The following is a 17,428-nucleotide window of genomic DNA, read 5'->3' as shown; positions in this document are numbered from 1 at the left end:
CTTTGTTTGAGAGGCTTTCACACGGACGCGGCTAATCTGCTCCCGAGCTCAAATGAGCTCGGGTGAACAGTAAAATCAAACTAAATCAAAAAATCAAAAAATTCCAAAAATTTTTTTTGAGAGAAACATTGACAAAAGTTCTAAGTGCCTGCAAAAATTCGTCATGAAATCACATTCCTAGAAGGCGTGGCAAAAAAAACAAAAACAGTACTCTGAAAAAGCTACTTTCAAACGCATTTTGAAGCACTGAATTTGTTTTTTTTGCCACGCCTTACAGGAATGTGATTTCATGATGAATTTTTGCAGGCACTTAAAACTTTTGTTAATGTTTCTCTCAAAAAAAATTGAAATTTTTTGAATTTTTTTTGATTTTTTTTCGATTTTACTGTTCATGCGGGAGCATATGAGCTCGGGATCAAAAGATGACTTTCGCTTTCACACTGACTTATTCATCTGTGCTTTTGTTTCAGAGGCTTTCACACTGAAGTGGTCGGTGGCGACACAGGGTCAGAGGACACTAAATAAAGGGATCCTTCTCCGTTTTCTATTGGCGCCGGATTAAACAGATTGTGACTCGCTTTCTTCTGACGGTGCCTGCTAGCTTGTTTCATTCGAGGATTCCTCGCGTCTCCTGACTATCATAGTACAGTTCATCGATCTTGATCTACTTCCATATTTTAGTGATCTAAACGTTTTTATATTTTTTTTATAGAGGAACTACAACTTTAGTTCTTATTTGAAGATGTAAATCAATTTTTTTGTCTAATCATTTTGACCACGGCCGTCTGCTCTCCTGCCTAACCTGTCACGTTCTTCGACACATGCTTTCCCGCTAAAGCAACCGACATGAACAGCTCTCAACAGTCTTCAGAAAGTTGACAGCGAGCCGTGAATGGTAGCTAGATACATGTGCAGACTGTTACGCGTCAACTTTCTCAGCAAACCGTGACACTTTGCCCCATTATTGTCAAATCATGGCAATTTGGGTGGCCCCATTTCAAATTTTCTTTTGCTTCCATACTGACTTTTTAGGAGAACAAGAAGGATTTTGTGGTGTCTTGTAAGGGAAAAAGTATCATGACAACCGGTTGCTAACCGTTGATGTCATGGTTAAACAAATATTCATCGCTCCCGGAAAAAATGAAATAAAAAAAATGCATGAATGCCGCCGCCCAAGGATAAGACAACACACATCATTCAACATAAAAAAAACAATAGGCACCTTTTTTTGCTTGGCAATAGACATGATTTTTGACATACACATATTTTACAATGTGCTGCGTACCTCTTTTCTTTTACTGTTATTTCTAGAAAAATGTGACTAGATTTCTTTTTGCGAGGATTGTACTCCTTCCGATCCATATTAATTGTCGCTGATTTACTACAAGAGGGAGTAACTAGATTCTTTTAGGAAGTCGACACGAAGAACACAATTTTCTTAAAAAATCACATGCTCTTATTTTCGATCAAGAAATATATTTGATTTATATATTTATACCAAATTTTAGGAGAAAAAACTATTCTACTACTCACATAGCCTTTATAGAAAAGGGAGTATAAAAATGCGAAATGATAAACAAGAAAAGCGCAGCTCTGGAAAGGTGTAGCTCCCCATTAATTGTACACGAGAGGTTGATAACGAGTTGGGTTCCTGAAGAAAAATAAGAAAATGATTTAATTATAATTTTTTATCTATTCATCATTGCCATGATAGGATACAAATATAAAAATAAATAAAATTATATCCATGTCCGTAGACCATCCAGCGACGACTATAAGCACCGGAACGAGCCCGAAGGCACACCGCTATCATATTACTTTATTGGTTACGATTCCAAAGCATTGCATCTGAATTTTTTATCGAGTTTGAATAAAGTTATAGGATATTTGAAAAAAGAAAATTTCTAATGTGTGGTTGGGATCCTCTCAATTCTCTCCCAAACAAAAACAAATCTCTGAAAAAAAAAAAAGAGATTCTCTGCCGAAGAAGATCCAGCAGCACGCGAGCGCATTAAACTCCACACAACCCAACTGCCAGCGCGTGGCGCAAGCGCAACGCAACGCAACACACGAACCGACCTCCAAATCCCGGATTCCCCAGGGGCCCATCCGCGAAAAGACCCCACAGCCGGGAGGAGGAGCCCATCCCGTCCCACCCCACCGCCGCGGCCAAAAACCAATCACGCCTCCCGGCGGCGGCCCGCGCGGCGCCGGCCATGGCGGACGCCGTCAAGCAGCCGCTCCTCCACCACCAGCAGCCCTACGCGTACCCGTCGCACGCCGCGTCGGCCTCCTCCCCCGCGCTCCCCTCCGTGCCCCACTCCGGGACCGCCACCCCCACCCCCGGGGCCGGGGGCGCCGCCTCCGCCTCCTTCGCCGGGGGCCGCCGCTTCCCGGGCGGCCTTGACGTGCCCAACCTCAAGAAGCGCGGCGGCGGCACGCGCAGCTGGATCCGCGTCGAGGCCGCCACGGCCTCCGTGCAGACGCTGGAGGTCGACAAGGCCACCATGATGCGCCGCTGCGAGCTCCCCGCCCGCGACCTCCGCCTCCTCGACCCGCTCTTCGTCTACCCCTCCACCGTCCTCGGCCGCGAGCGCGCCATCGTCGTCAACCTCGAGCAGATCCGCTGCGTCATCACCGCCGACGAGGTGCTCCTCCTCAACTCCCTCGACAGCTACGTCTTCCAGTACGCCGCCGAGCTGCAGCGCCGCCTCCTCCAGCGCGCCGAGGGCGACGAGCTCCCCTTCGAGTTCCGCGCCCTCGAGCTCGCCCTCGAGGCCGCCTGCTCCTTCCTCGACGCCCAGGTACCCACGCCACCACGCGCTCCACAGCCTTGGGTTCCACCCCTCTAATAAAATCACTGTCTATGCATCTGCTGTGATTACTTATTAGTCATAGAGGTATGATGATCCCATAATTATTGTAGTACAAATTTTCTGCAATACTGCGGTTTAGTTTGATGATAGAATTGGAGTGGGCTAAGTTCATCCGAATGTCTAATACTTAGATACTATAAGTGATGTAATGGTGGGCACACACTAAATTTGGGTCAGTGCCTCTGATCCCCAAGAAACAAAGAATGTTTGGCCACTTTGGGGAAAGGGAATGGGAGTTTCCAGGTGGGAGTTTATTGGGGGATTATGCTTCAGGAAATTGATTAGTAGTCCCAAACCCATGATTGGTGTGTGTGGTGGGATTTGAGAGGAAGTTCTATCCCACTTGCATTAGCAGGGGACCAGGGAAGAGGTACGTGAGAATTGGCCTCCTTAATTCCCTTTCCCCTTCCCTCCTCAACTCCCTTCCCCCCCTACCAAACGATGGATTATAGGTTTGCTCATCGGTGTCAGTTGGATCAAAATTATCACTGATTGTTGCATCTCCTGCCTCCCTTTTGGAGGTGTACTGAAGGAGTTAATGAATAGTTGGCGTCAGTCTGCTACATCTGCAATTAGAGATTCAGGTCGTGGCATGTCTTTTGCTTTTGAAATTTTAACACTCTGTGATGCATTATGCTTTAGGAAGGGGATGAAAGTCTGAGCTGATTTAACCGTTGGACTGAGAAATATAGGTCTAAGAGGAAAAGTTATACCAACATAGATCTCTGAATGGAAAAAGGGCCAGTGGGTCAATCTGTGGGTGTTTAGAGGTGACGGTTTCTTGTTTAAGAAGTCACCACATTCCTAAGTGCATATTCTTTCCTTCTGTAGGTGTTCTCTTTGATGCCTTTACCCCTTCATTACCAGTACAATGATGCTTTCTCTGTTAAAATCTTGACACTACATTATCAATCTCCAACAGCTTGATTGATTCTAAGCTCACCAGAAATATTTGTTCAGAAATTGGATCATCTATCTCATATGCTTATACCTGAACCCTCTCTAATGTGGTATTCCTGTGCCAGATGTTTGCCGTTTGGTTATAGTTATAATTGCATACTTCGATTTGGGATTTGTTATGAGGCTACTTGCTACTATATGGGACTGGAGACACCTTCTGTAATGGGGAAAACAAATAACTGTTTGAACTGTGAAATGAGGTTATGCAGAAATATTTAACACCAACATTACTATTTGACTTCCCTTTTGCTAGACCAGCCAATGCTGTTCTTATGTTAGAAAAATAAGCAGTTTATTATTTAATCTTGATATGGGTAAGCCGACATTACCTAGCTGCAAGAGGACTGGAGCAGATTTAGGCTTTGCTTGACATAGCGATTTTCTTAATATCACTTTCAACCTAGTATTTTTCTACTCCCTCCGTATCAAAATATAAGACGTTTTTGCAGTTAAATTTAAACTGCAAAAACTTCTTATATTTTGGTACAGAGGTAGTAGTATATAGATCAGTTTAGGCTTTGCATGACATAGTAATTTTCTTAATAGCACTTTCAACCTACTCCCTCTGTCTAAAAATATAAGGTGTGTGTCAAAAAACGTCTTATATTTTGAGACAGAGGGAGTAGTATTTTTCTAGTATATAGATATAGATCAGCTGACAACTATCTGTTGGGAATATAACAGTGAACTTTTACTAGAGTTGGTAAATATTCTTCACAAATCAGAACTACATGATTCCACAGTTTAATGCCAGTGAGTGCACAACAATCCTAAGCAGAGACTTGGATTCACTGTAGTTTGGGATGTATTATGGAAATTATGCTTTTGGTTTGAAAAATAGTAGTCAATAATTAGTGAATGGATGCAAGAGTAGCTTGTTCATATTTTATTTAAAAAACTGCTTACCAGCACATTGAAAGCTTTAATTTATTGACAGAAATACTACCTCTGTACCAAAATACTTGTAGTTGGGGGAACTTGTACTAGTTTCCCCCAACTACAAGTATTTCAGTACAGAGGGAGTATCTTGTAAAGGCTTCATACAAGAACCATCACCTGAACATGATTTATGTACCAATGTCTGCACTGATTCTCTAGCTTTTCGAGTTGCAGAAAGTGACAAAGGTTACAATTTGTACAGTTCATGCTCTTTGAGATACTCACAGATAGCTCATGCTAACTAATGTGCTATTAATCTTTACTATTTAGCTATGAAAATATAATTTGTATCTCTGAAGGTCGGCAGCCTCTTACCTCATCAAGTTCATTGGAAATCATATTTATTGCACCAAAGCATGATGATCTCCTTGATATTAGTTCAAACTGGAGCATGTCTGAATCTGCATTTTCTGCCTTTCTCAGGCAGCAGAATTGGAAATTGAAGCATATCCCTTACTGGATGAGCTAACATCAAAAATTAGTACTCTAAATCTGGAACGTGTTCGGCGGCTAAAAAGTAGACTAGTTGCTCTGACCAGAAGAGTCCAGAAGGTAAGTTTGCATTATGATTGGAATCCTGCTTCTCTTGTTCTTCAGATAATCTATTTCTAAGGATTGATCTGCTATATAATTGCCATTGCATCTTGCAATAGGTCAGGGATGAAATAGAACAGCTAATGGATGATGATGGAGATATGGCTGAGATGTATCTTACCGAGAAAAAGATGAGGATGGAATCATCATCTGTGTTTGGTGATCAATCATTGGCGACCTTCAACGCGGCAGCCGCTGGGACTTCAGTTTCAGCTCCTGTGTCTCCAGTCTCTTCACCCACAGAATCACGGAAATTGGAGAAAACCTACAGCTTGTGTAGAAGTAGACATGATAGTGTAAAGAGCTCAGATAACTCAGTGACTGAACATATTGAGGAGCTTGAAATGTTACTGGAAGCATATTTTGTAGTCATCGACAGCACTCTTAACAAGCTGACCTCGGTAATGAGTCGCCTTTATTCAAAATTGCACGATATCTTGTTATTTTTTTCTATAACTTGGAGTTGAAGGTGTATGATTAATTTTTTCCTTCTTTCAGCTGAAGGAGTATATTGATGACACCGAAGATTTTATCAACATTCAGCTGGTACATCAGCATATCTCGCACTCTTCTCATTCAAGTTACCAGCACGTAGGATCTATGCATTTCACGTACTGATGCCTGCTGCTCTGAACTAACTGAATTACCTTGAGTTTCCTGTTTTAGGAGAATGCACGTAGGATCTACGCCTTTCACATAGTGTTGCCTGCTGGTCTCTATACTAATCGAGCTAATCTTAACTCTCCTGTTCCCAGGACAATGTTCGGAATCAGTTGATCCAGTTCGAGCTTCTGCTAACAACCGCAACGTTTGTCGTCGCTATTTTTGGAGTGGTCGCGGGGGTATTCGGGATGAACTTCGAGACCGACGTTTTCAGCATTCAGAACGCATTCCAGTGGGTGCTGATCATTACAGGAGTGGTGGGCGCTTTCATCTTCTGCTTCTTCGTCTGGTTCTTCAAGTACAAGAGACTGATGCCCCTGTAGATATAAGCTCCCCTCATTATGCGGACTCAACCTTCTGTTCTCTGTTAAGGTACTTGATCAGAAAGCACTGAATCCATGTAAATCAACATTCTTTCAGGGGCTTGCCATGTACCTACTACAAAATCAAATGAAAACATATTTTTTTCCTTACTCTGATGTAAATGGGTTATCATAGAAATAGTTCTCAAGTCTTAACCTTCCATCCTTCCAAATATTTCGCCTATTAATAAAACAGGTATTTGGTGGGGTGGTTATAGATATAAAATTCTTGTATGAACATAATTTTAGGACTCCGCTACAAATGACAAATCTGACTTTAGATTTTTTTATCATGGCAAATCAAACTTTTTCTATGGCAATTTGTGTTTGCCGAGGAAATCAAGTTGAGTTTGCAAGCATGGCAAATCCGTCTTGGTTCATTTATTTTGTGTGGAAATTGCCGTGCTCGCCGACCGAATTTGCCATCCTCACCCCAATAAAATTTGCCGTAAAAAATGTTCCATTTGCCATGCTTAAAAATCAGATGTCAGATTTTAGCATTACCGTAATTTTAACAGAGTATGCTTAGGGCTTTCGTCTAACTCCATATGAGAAAACTGTTTTTACTACTCGTAGTAGCTTATGTAATTTGTGCTACGGTCGTTCGTCGGTATGTAAGCTCTTAGTTCATTCCCGAGACAGACGAAGTTACTCCAGATGTAGGGTATGCTGACGCTGAGTCACCAGGTGAAGGGTATGCTGGCGCTGCGTCCCACTACGTGGCAGTGACACCGCGCCACGCGTCCTCACATGCATCCCAGTGGCCGCTTAACGTGCTCACTTAAGGCCCCTCTCGTCCTTGTCCGAGGGCTCATCTCAGCAGTGGCAAACCAGTAAACAAGAAAGCTTGGGCGTAGCTCGCAACTAGGCAGCGAGAAGAGGAGAGCATCGTCCGTTCACCATGTGGCCGGAGATGAAGGCGTGGGCGTCCATGGCCGACGACCCGCTGAAGCGCGCCTCGTCGTCGGCGACGAGCCCGTCCAGCCCCATGCGCCGCTTCAGCCCCACCACGATGGCCGTCGGCGGCCTCCTCGCCGTCGGCACCGTCGGCTACTTCATGTTCATGGGCAAGGACGACAGGCAGCGCGAGCGCGACAGGCACAACGAGCGCCTGGCTCAGCGCACCTGAGAAGCTGCCATCGTCGCCGCCCCTCGCCTGAGGGAGGCGAACGCCGTCTAGCTTAGCATACTAGCCGCCGCCGCGTAATAGTAATAAAATCCTCCCCCTTCCGTGTGCTCTGTTGTTTATGTACTCTTTTATCAGTGAAACATGCATAGATTTCGCTGAGCAGATATGGTCTCCTCTGTACTGAAGATGGTTAATCCTCTGAACTTTAGTACCGCACGAATTCAGAGAGCTGTATGTAGTTTGCTGTAAGGACACACACATACACCCAGCCACTGACATATCAGAAGTTCACCCAGTTCCCGGTCATAACTGAAAACATCATACTGTAGGATCTCCCAAGATAACGCCTGAAGAAGCAGAGCCTACTTGCCTGCCACTAACTACTCTGATGATCTTGTCGACCTCGAGGGAGGAGGAGTAGATGAGGTTGGTGAAGCAGAAGCAGGCGTAGAAGCCGATGGTGATCGCCGGTGAGGACGAAGAAGGCGTAGGAGGCGATGAGCATATACCCGAAGTAGAGCGCGCCGGAGACCACCTTGGTGACCGATGTCCAGCTTGGTGAAGAAGTAGAAGGCCGCGTAGAGGAAGAGGTAGAGCGCCGACGAGCCGGCCGTCAGGCAAGTACGGCCTCCACCACCACCGGTAGTCCTCGCTGCAGGGCTGGAAGTAGCAGAGCACCACTGCGATCTCCACGCAGGTCAGCGCCAGGATCACCAACGCCAGCAGCAGGAACCCGAAGATGTAGTAGAACTGGTGCAACCAGACGGAGGCGATGAAGACCGCGCCGAACGGGAGCACGCCGCCGATCAGCACCGAATCAATTGCTTCTCACCAAACTATCTTAGTACCTTTTCTTGTCTCGCCTTAATGGGCGACTCAAACTAGTCGATGCACGAATGCCAGCGATACAAAGTTCTTGTCCCATCTCATGATCTCATCTCAGCAGAGATCACTAACTGGCTAGTGGACGAGGAGAACCACCTGAGATCAGCCAGCACCTTCAGACGCGGTGGGCTGTTTTAGTGAACCTTGGACACTTGGACAAAGGCCCTCAGTTACTTCTTCATGTTGGTTGGTGCTTCCACGCAAAATCACTCCTTTTAAAGATCACTCACGCCTCCTCAGGGCGACAAGTGACGCGCATTGTGTTTTTTTCCCCATAGATTCGTTTCTTCAAAAAAAAAAAGTTTTATCTGTTATACTGTGCGTCCAAATTTTAAACCATTTTAGTATTCCTCGCGTCGAGTTCTTGCAAACTAGACCCATGTTGATAGGTTTTGATGAACTTTTTTTTTATGAAAAAACTGGACGAAAAACCTTTGGAGAGGCTCCCAACCGAGCGCTCTTTGATTAGTTGCTCTCCTACAAGCCATGAGTACCCCAGGACCGTCGTTAAATCCTCCCTGCTTGAAGGGAGGCCCGGGTTGCCCAGATTAACATGGGCTGGGCCTCTTAGCACTATGTGCACGTATGATATACTGTAGTGAACTGATGCACCATGGTGAACCAGGTTACTGTATCGAATATCTTTTAAAATTTTGGAAATATTTTTTGAATCACAAACAATTTTGAAACATTTTTTAAATTTTCTTCAAAAAGACACATATCTTTTGATATTTCAAACATTTTTGAAAAGTTCTTAACAACTTACGAAAAACACAAACAATTTTTAGAATATTTTTAAAATTCAAACCTTTAGAAAAACGGGAAAGGTTTCAGTTTTTGAACATGTTTAGAAAATATGACTATATTAAAAATTGCAAACATTTAGAAAATGCGAAAACATTGAGATTTTATTTTTTTTAATAAAAACATGAACATTTTTTGAAAATCTAAACAATCATTGCAATTTCTTAACATTTTCTGTAAATTTGAAAAGAATGAGTAAAAGTAAAAACCACATAAAAAATAAGCAAAAACGATAAAAAATAGTATAAAAAAGAAAAATGGAAAAGGAATGCTTCTAGAATGTTCATAAAACCGATAGAAAACCAGACAGCAAAACCTAAAAACATTGCATTACACTGGCAAATATGGGCTGGCCTATCTGGAGCGCTCCCCTCGCTCATCTGTGCGAGAGGGCTCCTATTTGACACAAGAAAGGTGAAATAAGACTTCCTGCAATTCCCTATTGGACGCCTTTTCATCAAAATGGCGCCCAAGCGATGCCCAAATGCACATAGGCGTTCTACAAGGCAATGTAGGCAGCCTGTAGCAAGAGGGACCATTCCCAAGGATTGATAGTGAGTTTTAGTGGTTTTGTTTTGAGTCTTCAGTGTTGCTCGTTTTTTTTGTCGACCAGTTTTAGTCCCGTTTTTATCTTTCCCTTTATTTCCTTTTTCCTTCTCCATTTCCCTTCCTTGAAAGAATGTTCACTATTTCAAGAACACTCTTTGGAATTCATGAATATTTTTAAAATATCTGAACATTTTTTAATTTTTTGTCAATGTTCTAATTTAGATGAATATTTACAAATATATAAATGTTAGAAATTGGTTACAACTTAGAAATACACAAGCATTCTTTAATATTGGTGAATTTTTAAATTTTTTGCCTTTAAAAAAAAATTCTCATACACTTACTAGTTCATGAATATTTTTTAATATTTCAATTATCTGGAGCTGGTTATTTGGGAGATAATCAGCATATCAAAAGGGAATCACTAATGTCCGGATTGCCAAACGGGCCGGCCCAGTCACAGGTTCAGGTTAACATGGGTTGGGCCTGCCCCGGCTCGTCATCGGCTAATTTTGTTGTTAGTATTATGGGCAAGTTTGGTTGGTCATGGCCATATATACAACCTTTTGCCAAACACTACTAGGGAAAAACTTATAGGCAGACGCTTACTAGTAGCGTGGGTTTATAACCCTCGCTACTGCTACTTACTAGTAGCGCGGGTTTTTACCCCTCGCTACTACTAAGTTGATACTAGTAGCGCGGGTTTTTAACCCTCGCTACTGCTAAGCGGTCTCTACCGTGCCCTCCCGGGACATGCCATAGTAGTAGCGAGGGGTACAAACTCGCGCTACTACTAAGATAGTAGTAGCGCGGTTTTATACCCCTTGCTACTACTAAGTATGAGGTAGGTGAAATCTCCATATCCTCGGCCGAATCCCTCCTCTCTCCCTCACTTCTCCCCCCCCCCCCCCCTCACTTTCCTCCTCTCTCTCCCTCACTTTCCCCCTCTCTCCATGGTGCTCCTGCCCAAGAACATCTCCTCCTCCATGGCACCCAACGTCTTCCTCCTCGCATTGCTGGTGTCCAAGAGCTCGCCCGTCTTCCCCCTCGCCTCCATGCAACCACGGCGGAGCACCTCACCACCCGGTGAGCAGCCCCGATGCGCCCTCCATCTCCTTCCTTTCTCCCTTGTTTCTCTTTTTCCCTCTCCCTCTCCCTTTGGTTTTACTCACCTCCCATGCCCATGCCTGCACAGGTCGTCGACATGGCCAACCAGGAGTTCTCCGCCTTGACCGCAAAGAGGATCCTCACACTGTCGTCTTGCTCTACACTGGATCCGGCCCTCTCCAACAGCCGTCGCCGGATCTGGTCTGCCACTACCCGTCCACACCTCCAGCGACGCCTGTCGTCGCTGGATCGAACCATTGACACCATTGACAACATGCACGGGGTCGAGTTTTTTTTTGGTTTTTGAAATTATAGTAGTAGCGTGGGTCACAGACAGACGCTACAGATAGTTAGTAGTAGCGCGTGTGGAATCCGCGCTACTAGTAACGCATGTATTAGTAGCGCGGGTGGCACCCGCGCTACTACTACGAGTTAGCTGTAGCGCCGTAGTAGTAGCGCGGGTTACTAGGCTTTTTCCTAGTAATGAAACCTTGCAACAATTTTGGCAGCAGTTTTTAGGTGCAATGTTTGCGTAGTATATATGGCGGGGTAGCTATAGCCTGCTATATGTTTTCTAGAATGTTCATAAAACCGACAGAAAACCAGACAGCAAAACTGAAAAACGTTGCACTACACTGGCAAAAATGGTTGGCCTATCTGGAGCGCTCCCCTGGCATCTGTGCGAGAGGCTCTTATTTGACACAAAAAAGGTGAAATATGGCTTCCCGCTGTTACCTATTTGACGCTTTTCTTTTATCAAAATGGCGCCCAAGCGACGCCCAAATGCACATAGGCGTTCTACAAGGCAAAATGTAGGCGCTCTGTAGCAAGACTGACCATTCCTAAGGATTGATAGTGAGTTTTAGCAGTTTTGTTTTGAATCTTCTGTGTTGCTCGTTTCTTTGTCGACCAGTTTTAGTCCCGTTTTTATCTTTTCCTTTCTTTTCTTTTTTCCTTTTCCATTTCCTTTCCTTGAAAGAATGTTCACTATTTTAAGAATATTCTTTGGAATTCATGAATATTTTGGAAATATATATTTATTTTTTATTTTTTTGTGAATGTTTTAAATTAGATGAACATTGAGAAATATATAAATTTTAGAAATATTTTGGAATTGGTTACAACTTAGAAGTACACGAGAATTTTTTAATATTGGTGATTGTAAAATTGTTTTGCCTTTTTTGAAATTCTCATTTTTTTAGATTTTTTAATTAAATTTTCATACACTTTCTAATTCACAAATATTTTCTAATATTTTAATTATCTGCAGCTGGTTATTTGGGAGATAATCATCACTAATGTCATGATCGCCAAAAGGGCCGGCCCAGTCACAGGTTCAGGTTAACATGGGTTGGGCCTGCCCCGGCTCATCATCGGCTAATTTTGCTGTTAGCATTATGGGCAAGTTTAGTTGGTCATGGCCATATATACACAACCTTTTGCCATACTTTGCCACAAGTTTGGCAGCAGTTTGTAGGTGCGATGTTTGCGTAGTATATATGGTGGAGTAGCTATAGCATGCTATATGTTTGAGCAGTCTGCTCTAGTAAATTTTGCCAGATTCTGTAACAATTTTGGCGACCGGTTTCTTCGTCCTGGCAAAATATTGCTATGAATCAAACCAGCCAAAAGATGTTGGAGACACTGGGTTGATTCAGCTCCATTGATTCCGCAAAAAAAAAAAATCAGTTCCATTGGATATTGGCCCCCATGGTTTTTTTAAGGTCTCGGGGGTTGGGGGGGGGGGGGGGGGGGGGGGGTGCAAAGCCCCCGACTGAATCATTTTCTCTATTTGGCCCCCATGTCATGCCATGGACATGCACTTTTTCCCAAGGTGAAAATGGGAAGTCCTTTCATAGTGCACTTGCTAAGTTCCAAGTTATTGCAATCCATTTTTCCTGCTAAAAAGAGAACCATTAATTCCTCCCTCCAGCATTGCCCTTTGTACATGCATGTACTGACGTCATATATCCAAGGCTGGAAACATGCCTAAACAGTAAACACTTGTGGCTTATCCTCTAGCTAGATTCTTCTTTTTCTGATCCATCAAGCATGTGCATGTCCAGGCTCCAGGGACTGGCACAGTAGCAAGATTTTTCTTTTCCTTCCAAATCATACACAACTCTGGCAAGCATCATTGCACCGAATCATGTCCCAATTAAGCATGCCACGAAAGTACGTACGTAGTGGCAATAATTTATATGTACTAACTAACTAACCTGTACTATGTCCTTATCCTTTCAGGAATGTGCAATCGAAATGTTATCCGGTCCCTAAGCATCCGTAATCAGATGCAAGGCATGCATGCCTACAAAGGAGCTCCAGATAGCTAGCTATAGCTACAAAGTTTGATACAGTTTTGCTGTATGTCTTCATGAAACTTTGAACTTCTAAGCGCATATACACAATATGTTTATGTACCTTAAATGATTAGCCGGTGGCTTCGAGGAAACGAATTTCTCAGATTATTTGTATTTATAAATAGCTTCCCACTCACTAGCCAAGACTAAAGTATTATTAATCCCTTCTTTTTGACAACGTTAAATGTTCATGTCCTAGTTAATTATTGGAGTGTATATGTACACATATTACTTGCATGTCTGAAACACATGGACGGCTGTATCACATTTGCAACAGATCTCTATATAATTCGTATAGAGGCTGTGCCAATTAATTCGGGTCGGAGGGGGTACTTCTTTTGAAATAGATGGGGTTCTTGATGATGTCTCACAGGCTTATGCCCACCTTTGACCATTTCTTCTTACAAATATGCACGTTATGTTTTATAAAAAAACATGGCGCGCTTTTATAAACAGCCATATTAATTGGTACCATTTGCAGCTAACCAAGCTAAGCCATTTCTAATTGCTAAATTAAGAATTCCCTGCAAAAGCAAAGATAAATTAGTTCAATCACGGACTTTCTAAAAGGACATCTAATATGAAATCAGCAGAGGAAGTATATATATAGAATCAAATTTCTCAATAGAATTTTATTGATTTTATCTCATGTGCATCCATCTATGATGCATCTGCACGACTGCACCATATTTCATCTGCCGCGACTACTTTTCCTTGTAGGAATCAGTCTAAAAAGAAGGCCTAGCTAGTTAATTACTAATTAACTAGGTTATTCCAATTCGGTCTAGCTATTTCTAATCTCCACAATCCTACAGCCTTTTTTTTTTCCTGATCAAGGCCACAAGATACCCTTGTCATCCAATGGCATGGGTGATTCCCTTTTGGGTCTTTTGAGAAGGATAGCCGTACGATTATGACATGAGAGCTCCAAGTATCTATATGCAAACTATGCAGCTGCGTGATAGATGCATATATTAGACTAATTGCAAAGGCAAATTCACTTTGAAGTGGACACGTTTCTAGACGCGAGAGGATGAGCACTGGGCGAGCAATACATGAGTGGACACATGGCTAGGCAAGTAGGCAGTATCTCCATATGTAGCATTTTTTGCTATTATGCCTTTTGATTTACCTACTACTTTTGTAGTACACTAAAGGTGAGCACCTTTCTTTGGGATTTAGTAATTTAACCTGACCATAAAGCTAGATCAGTGTACCTATCCAGTGAGACCATTATTAGCGTTTGTAATGAAGGGTGGACTAATCAATGGACACTCATTGGTACACCTTAGTAGTTTTAGTGGTATGAAAGCTTGTGACTGAAGACATGAAGGTAATGCCTTGTAGTTGTTTGCAGAATTCTTTGATAAATATTTATTATTGAAAGACAGAATTAGTTATGAAATAAACCCATCTAGCATTTAGTAATTTCTCTAACTAATAAAAAACCACTTTTACCGCGCGTCTGCACATTTTTTGATAGCATTTCCCCGTCAAAAAGTTGTAGCCACACTTCAGCGCCTAATTGTTGCATTGTGTCACGTTTTATCAGAATTAACAACCCAATCAATCAAAATCAGGGTAAATGTTAAATAGGGTAAAACATGGCACAATGTAACAATGTTGGAGGTAAATTGTGGAAAAACTTTAAAGGCCCCGTTTTAAAAATGTAGGAATAGGAAAAACACAAAACTGGAACGTCTTGTCCATTCAAATCATATAGGATTCGAGTTTGTTTGATTGCATCACATGAAAAAAAGGTTTTTTCCCAAGAGGTTGGGGCAGATGCTAGATTTCCTGTGAAATGTAATACAATTGATTCTATAGGAAAAAAAATCATATGATTCAATAATACAAATCAAATGGTCTATGTAGGAAAAATTCCTAAGGATCCTGATCCTCCAAAAATTCTATGAAAATCCTTTAAATCAAAGAGGCCCTAAATGAGCAATACTTGTCAATTGTACAATCATAGGTCTAAGGGTTTGCTTGCACTCATAAATCATGCACTACTCCCCCCCCCCCCCCCCCCCCCCACTAATTTAAGTATTTTTCCGATAATGGGCACTTTTATTAATTCATAATGTAGCATCAAGCGGTACAAAGCACAATGAGCAACAACCCACCTTTGCATAACCATGATGCACACAGCCAAAACGAGCTGTCTGGCAGAGTTAAAAAGGAGGACATGGTTGCACACAGTAAAGTCATATGATACCATTCACAAACAAAAATCATACGAGACCGACACGATGCTCATATCGCATGCCAAATTTTGTAGTTGAAAGTAACTAACGATATATAATGTATATAAGCTTGGCATTGGGTGCTAAGGCAGCGGTGGAGGCTAAACCTCTTTTGTTTGCGTCAACTAATTCCTCCGGTCTTTAGATTCCGCTTGGCACCTATGGATGCAAGCCCGTAGCACGCTCGTACAATTTTTAAACCGGTGGGCGTGGTTGGATCGAAGCTACTAGCTGGATGCGCATGCATGCCAAAGCAAAGGGAAACTGGCCGGTCAGCATGCATATATGGCGAGCCAATCTCACGCTGAAACATCGCCTCCAAGAGTACCGTCGCCTCGAACCACCCTTTAACAAAGGCTTAACTAAGTTTTGCATGCGCTGCCCACCGCATCATTAGCTCGTAAATTAACGCCGGTTCGGGATCGATACGTATCGAGCCGAGTGTATAAATGTGTGGTCCGTCCATGCATGTATATATTTGCTAAAGATTGATCGATCGGGGGTTAGTTAATGAGTTGTTCTAGTCGGCCGTACGTCACAATCCGGCCGTTCTCTCTGGCACGCCGAGTACGGACGGACTGGTATAAAATGGAGGAGAGATGTTGAGTATTGTTGTAGCGTGCTGTGCATTCGAGGTCACGTTGTTGATCGAAAAAGCAAAAAGAAATGCAACCCTTCTTTGAATCATATGATAATTTGGGTAGCCTTAGTCTAGCAAGCAAGCTCGAATCACATAGAAGCTTTCTCTTTGCTCATGTACGTACGTACTATATTTTTGGAGCACAAACCGATAGTGACCTGGAGTTCATACTTATAAGGGATCTATATATGCATGTACATAGAGCTCCCGCAAAATCAAAAATATCATGAGACAAATAGCTTAATTAGTAGCACCGTCATCTCTTCCTATGCTGTTCCATGCATGCACCCATCATGCATATCGTCTAGACACTACTCTCTGTACTTACTGTGCAAATAGTTGAAGAATATCTGGTGAATCTAGCTAGCTTAGCCGTAGCCCTAGCTAGCTTCATGCAAGTATAATGGGGAGGTGAGACCGAGTGGGACAAGAAGGTGCAGTCAAGTACTCCACTCCACTGCACACCAGCTGGGTGTGGTGTGCTCTGTCAGTCTAGTCAAGCAGCAGCTGCTGATGGAGCTGAGCCCGCCAACTTGCACTAGCCCGTTGCTTTTTGAAACAAGGCCTGACAGGTGCGGCCCCACCGGGATGTACCTGCGTCGACTGCGTGCGTGATAAACTGGTCAAACCTCCCTTCCCTCTCAAGTCTCAGCCGATGGACACTGGATAGACACAAGTCGGTCGCTTCTGCGTGTCACATCACAGAGCTGTACCACTTAACAACTGTGCGGTTCTGCTAAATCCATGCCCCTCGTGTATTTCTTCCCACGTCTAGTCGAACTAGTCCACATTGTGAACCCTCCGATACAAGGGCATTTCTAACCGTTCTCTTAACCGGTTTTATTTTTCTAACCAAGACCTAGCCGATCCCTTATCGGTCCGTCGTAAGGGAGTAAAATTTCACTCCTCTTCCTACAAATCGCACTATATTTACTTCACCACGTGGCGGCTGAGTAAAAGCCGCGCCTCTTCTTCACTGCCTCTCCCTCCCATCCCGCGCGCGCATCTGCGCCAAAGTAGCCCCTCCCATCCCCCATCGACGTTGTCCCCTCCCGCTTGGATTTGCGCCGCCTCGTCACGTGGCCGGCGAAAAAACGCTGGATCTGCGGCTGCTGCCGTTGCCGCCGGATTTGGCGATTCCGGCTGCCGGTGGCTGCGCCTTGCCATGGATTGGCCGGGAAGCGGACCGCACAGCCACGACAATGCCTCCGGGTTGCATGCAGGTACCAGTTCCTCCTCTAGTCACTCAAATCTCTCACGTCGGAGGTTCGTCGACCAATAAACACCCGACCGTCGCCCGGGCTCGGCGCTGGC

At 43.5% G+C, this 17,428-nt stretch overlaps 2 protein-coding genes across 2 annotated transcripts; both read left to right on the top strand.

Moving 5' to 3' along the window:
• The first annotated feature begins 2,045 nt into the window (after positions 1-2,045).
• Positions 2,046-6,505, top strand: LOC109746815 (magnesium transporter MRS2-B). Its single transcript, XM_020305916.4, has 5 exons — positions 2,046-2,804; positions 5,199-5,327; positions 5,429-5,770; positions 5,868-5,915; positions 6,125-6,505. The coding sequence occupies exons 1-5, from the start codon at positions 2,217-2,219 to the stop codon at positions 6,353-6,355; spliced, it is 1,338 nt and encodes a 445-aa protein (XP_020161505.4). The 5' UTR covers positions 2,046-2,216; the 3' UTR covers positions 6,356-6,505.
• Positions 6,506-7,200: 695 nt separating this feature from the next.
• On the top strand, positions 7,201-7,743 carry LOC109746818 (uncharacterized). Its single transcript, XM_020305919.4, has one exon. The coding sequence runs from the start codon at positions 7,296-7,298 to the stop codon at positions 7,521-7,523; it is 228 nt and encodes a 75-aa protein (XP_020161508.1). The 5' UTR covers positions 7,201-7,295; the 3' UTR covers positions 7,524-7,743.
• The last annotated feature ends 9,685 nt before the right edge of the window (positions 7,744-17,428 follow it).

The sequence above is a fragment of the Aegilops tauschii genome, chromosome 7, assembly GCF_002575655.3.
Source record: "Aegilops tauschii subsp. strangulata cultivar AL8/78 chromosome 7, Aet v6.0, whole genome shotgun sequence".
Lineage (NCBI taxonomy): Eukaryota > Viridiplantae > Streptophyta > Magnoliopsida > Poales > Poaceae > Aegilops > Aegilops tauschii.
This window is presented reverse-complemented; position numbering and strand designations above follow the sequence as displayed.

What these genes read in the sequence shown, in the direction of transcription:
- LOC109746815 (XM_020305916.4), top strand. Translation starts at nt 2,217, where the DNA reads ATGGCGGACGCCGTCAAGCAGCCGCTCCTCCACCACCAGCAGCCCTAC. An exon ending in CTCTTAACAAGCTGACCTCG is followed by an intron (nt 5,771 to 5,867) that starts GTAATGAGTCGC and finishes TCCTTCTTTCAG; the next exon opens with CTGAAGGAGTATATTGATGA. An exon ending in ATTTTATCAACATTCAGCTG is followed by an intron (nt 5,916 to 6,124) that starts GTACATCAGCAT and finishes TCCTGTTCCCAG; the next exon opens with GACAATGTTCGGAATCAGTT.
- LOC109746818 (XM_020305919.4), top strand. Translation starts at nt 7,296, where the DNA reads ATGTGGCCGGAGATGAAGGCGTGGGCGTCCATGGCCGACGACCCGCTG.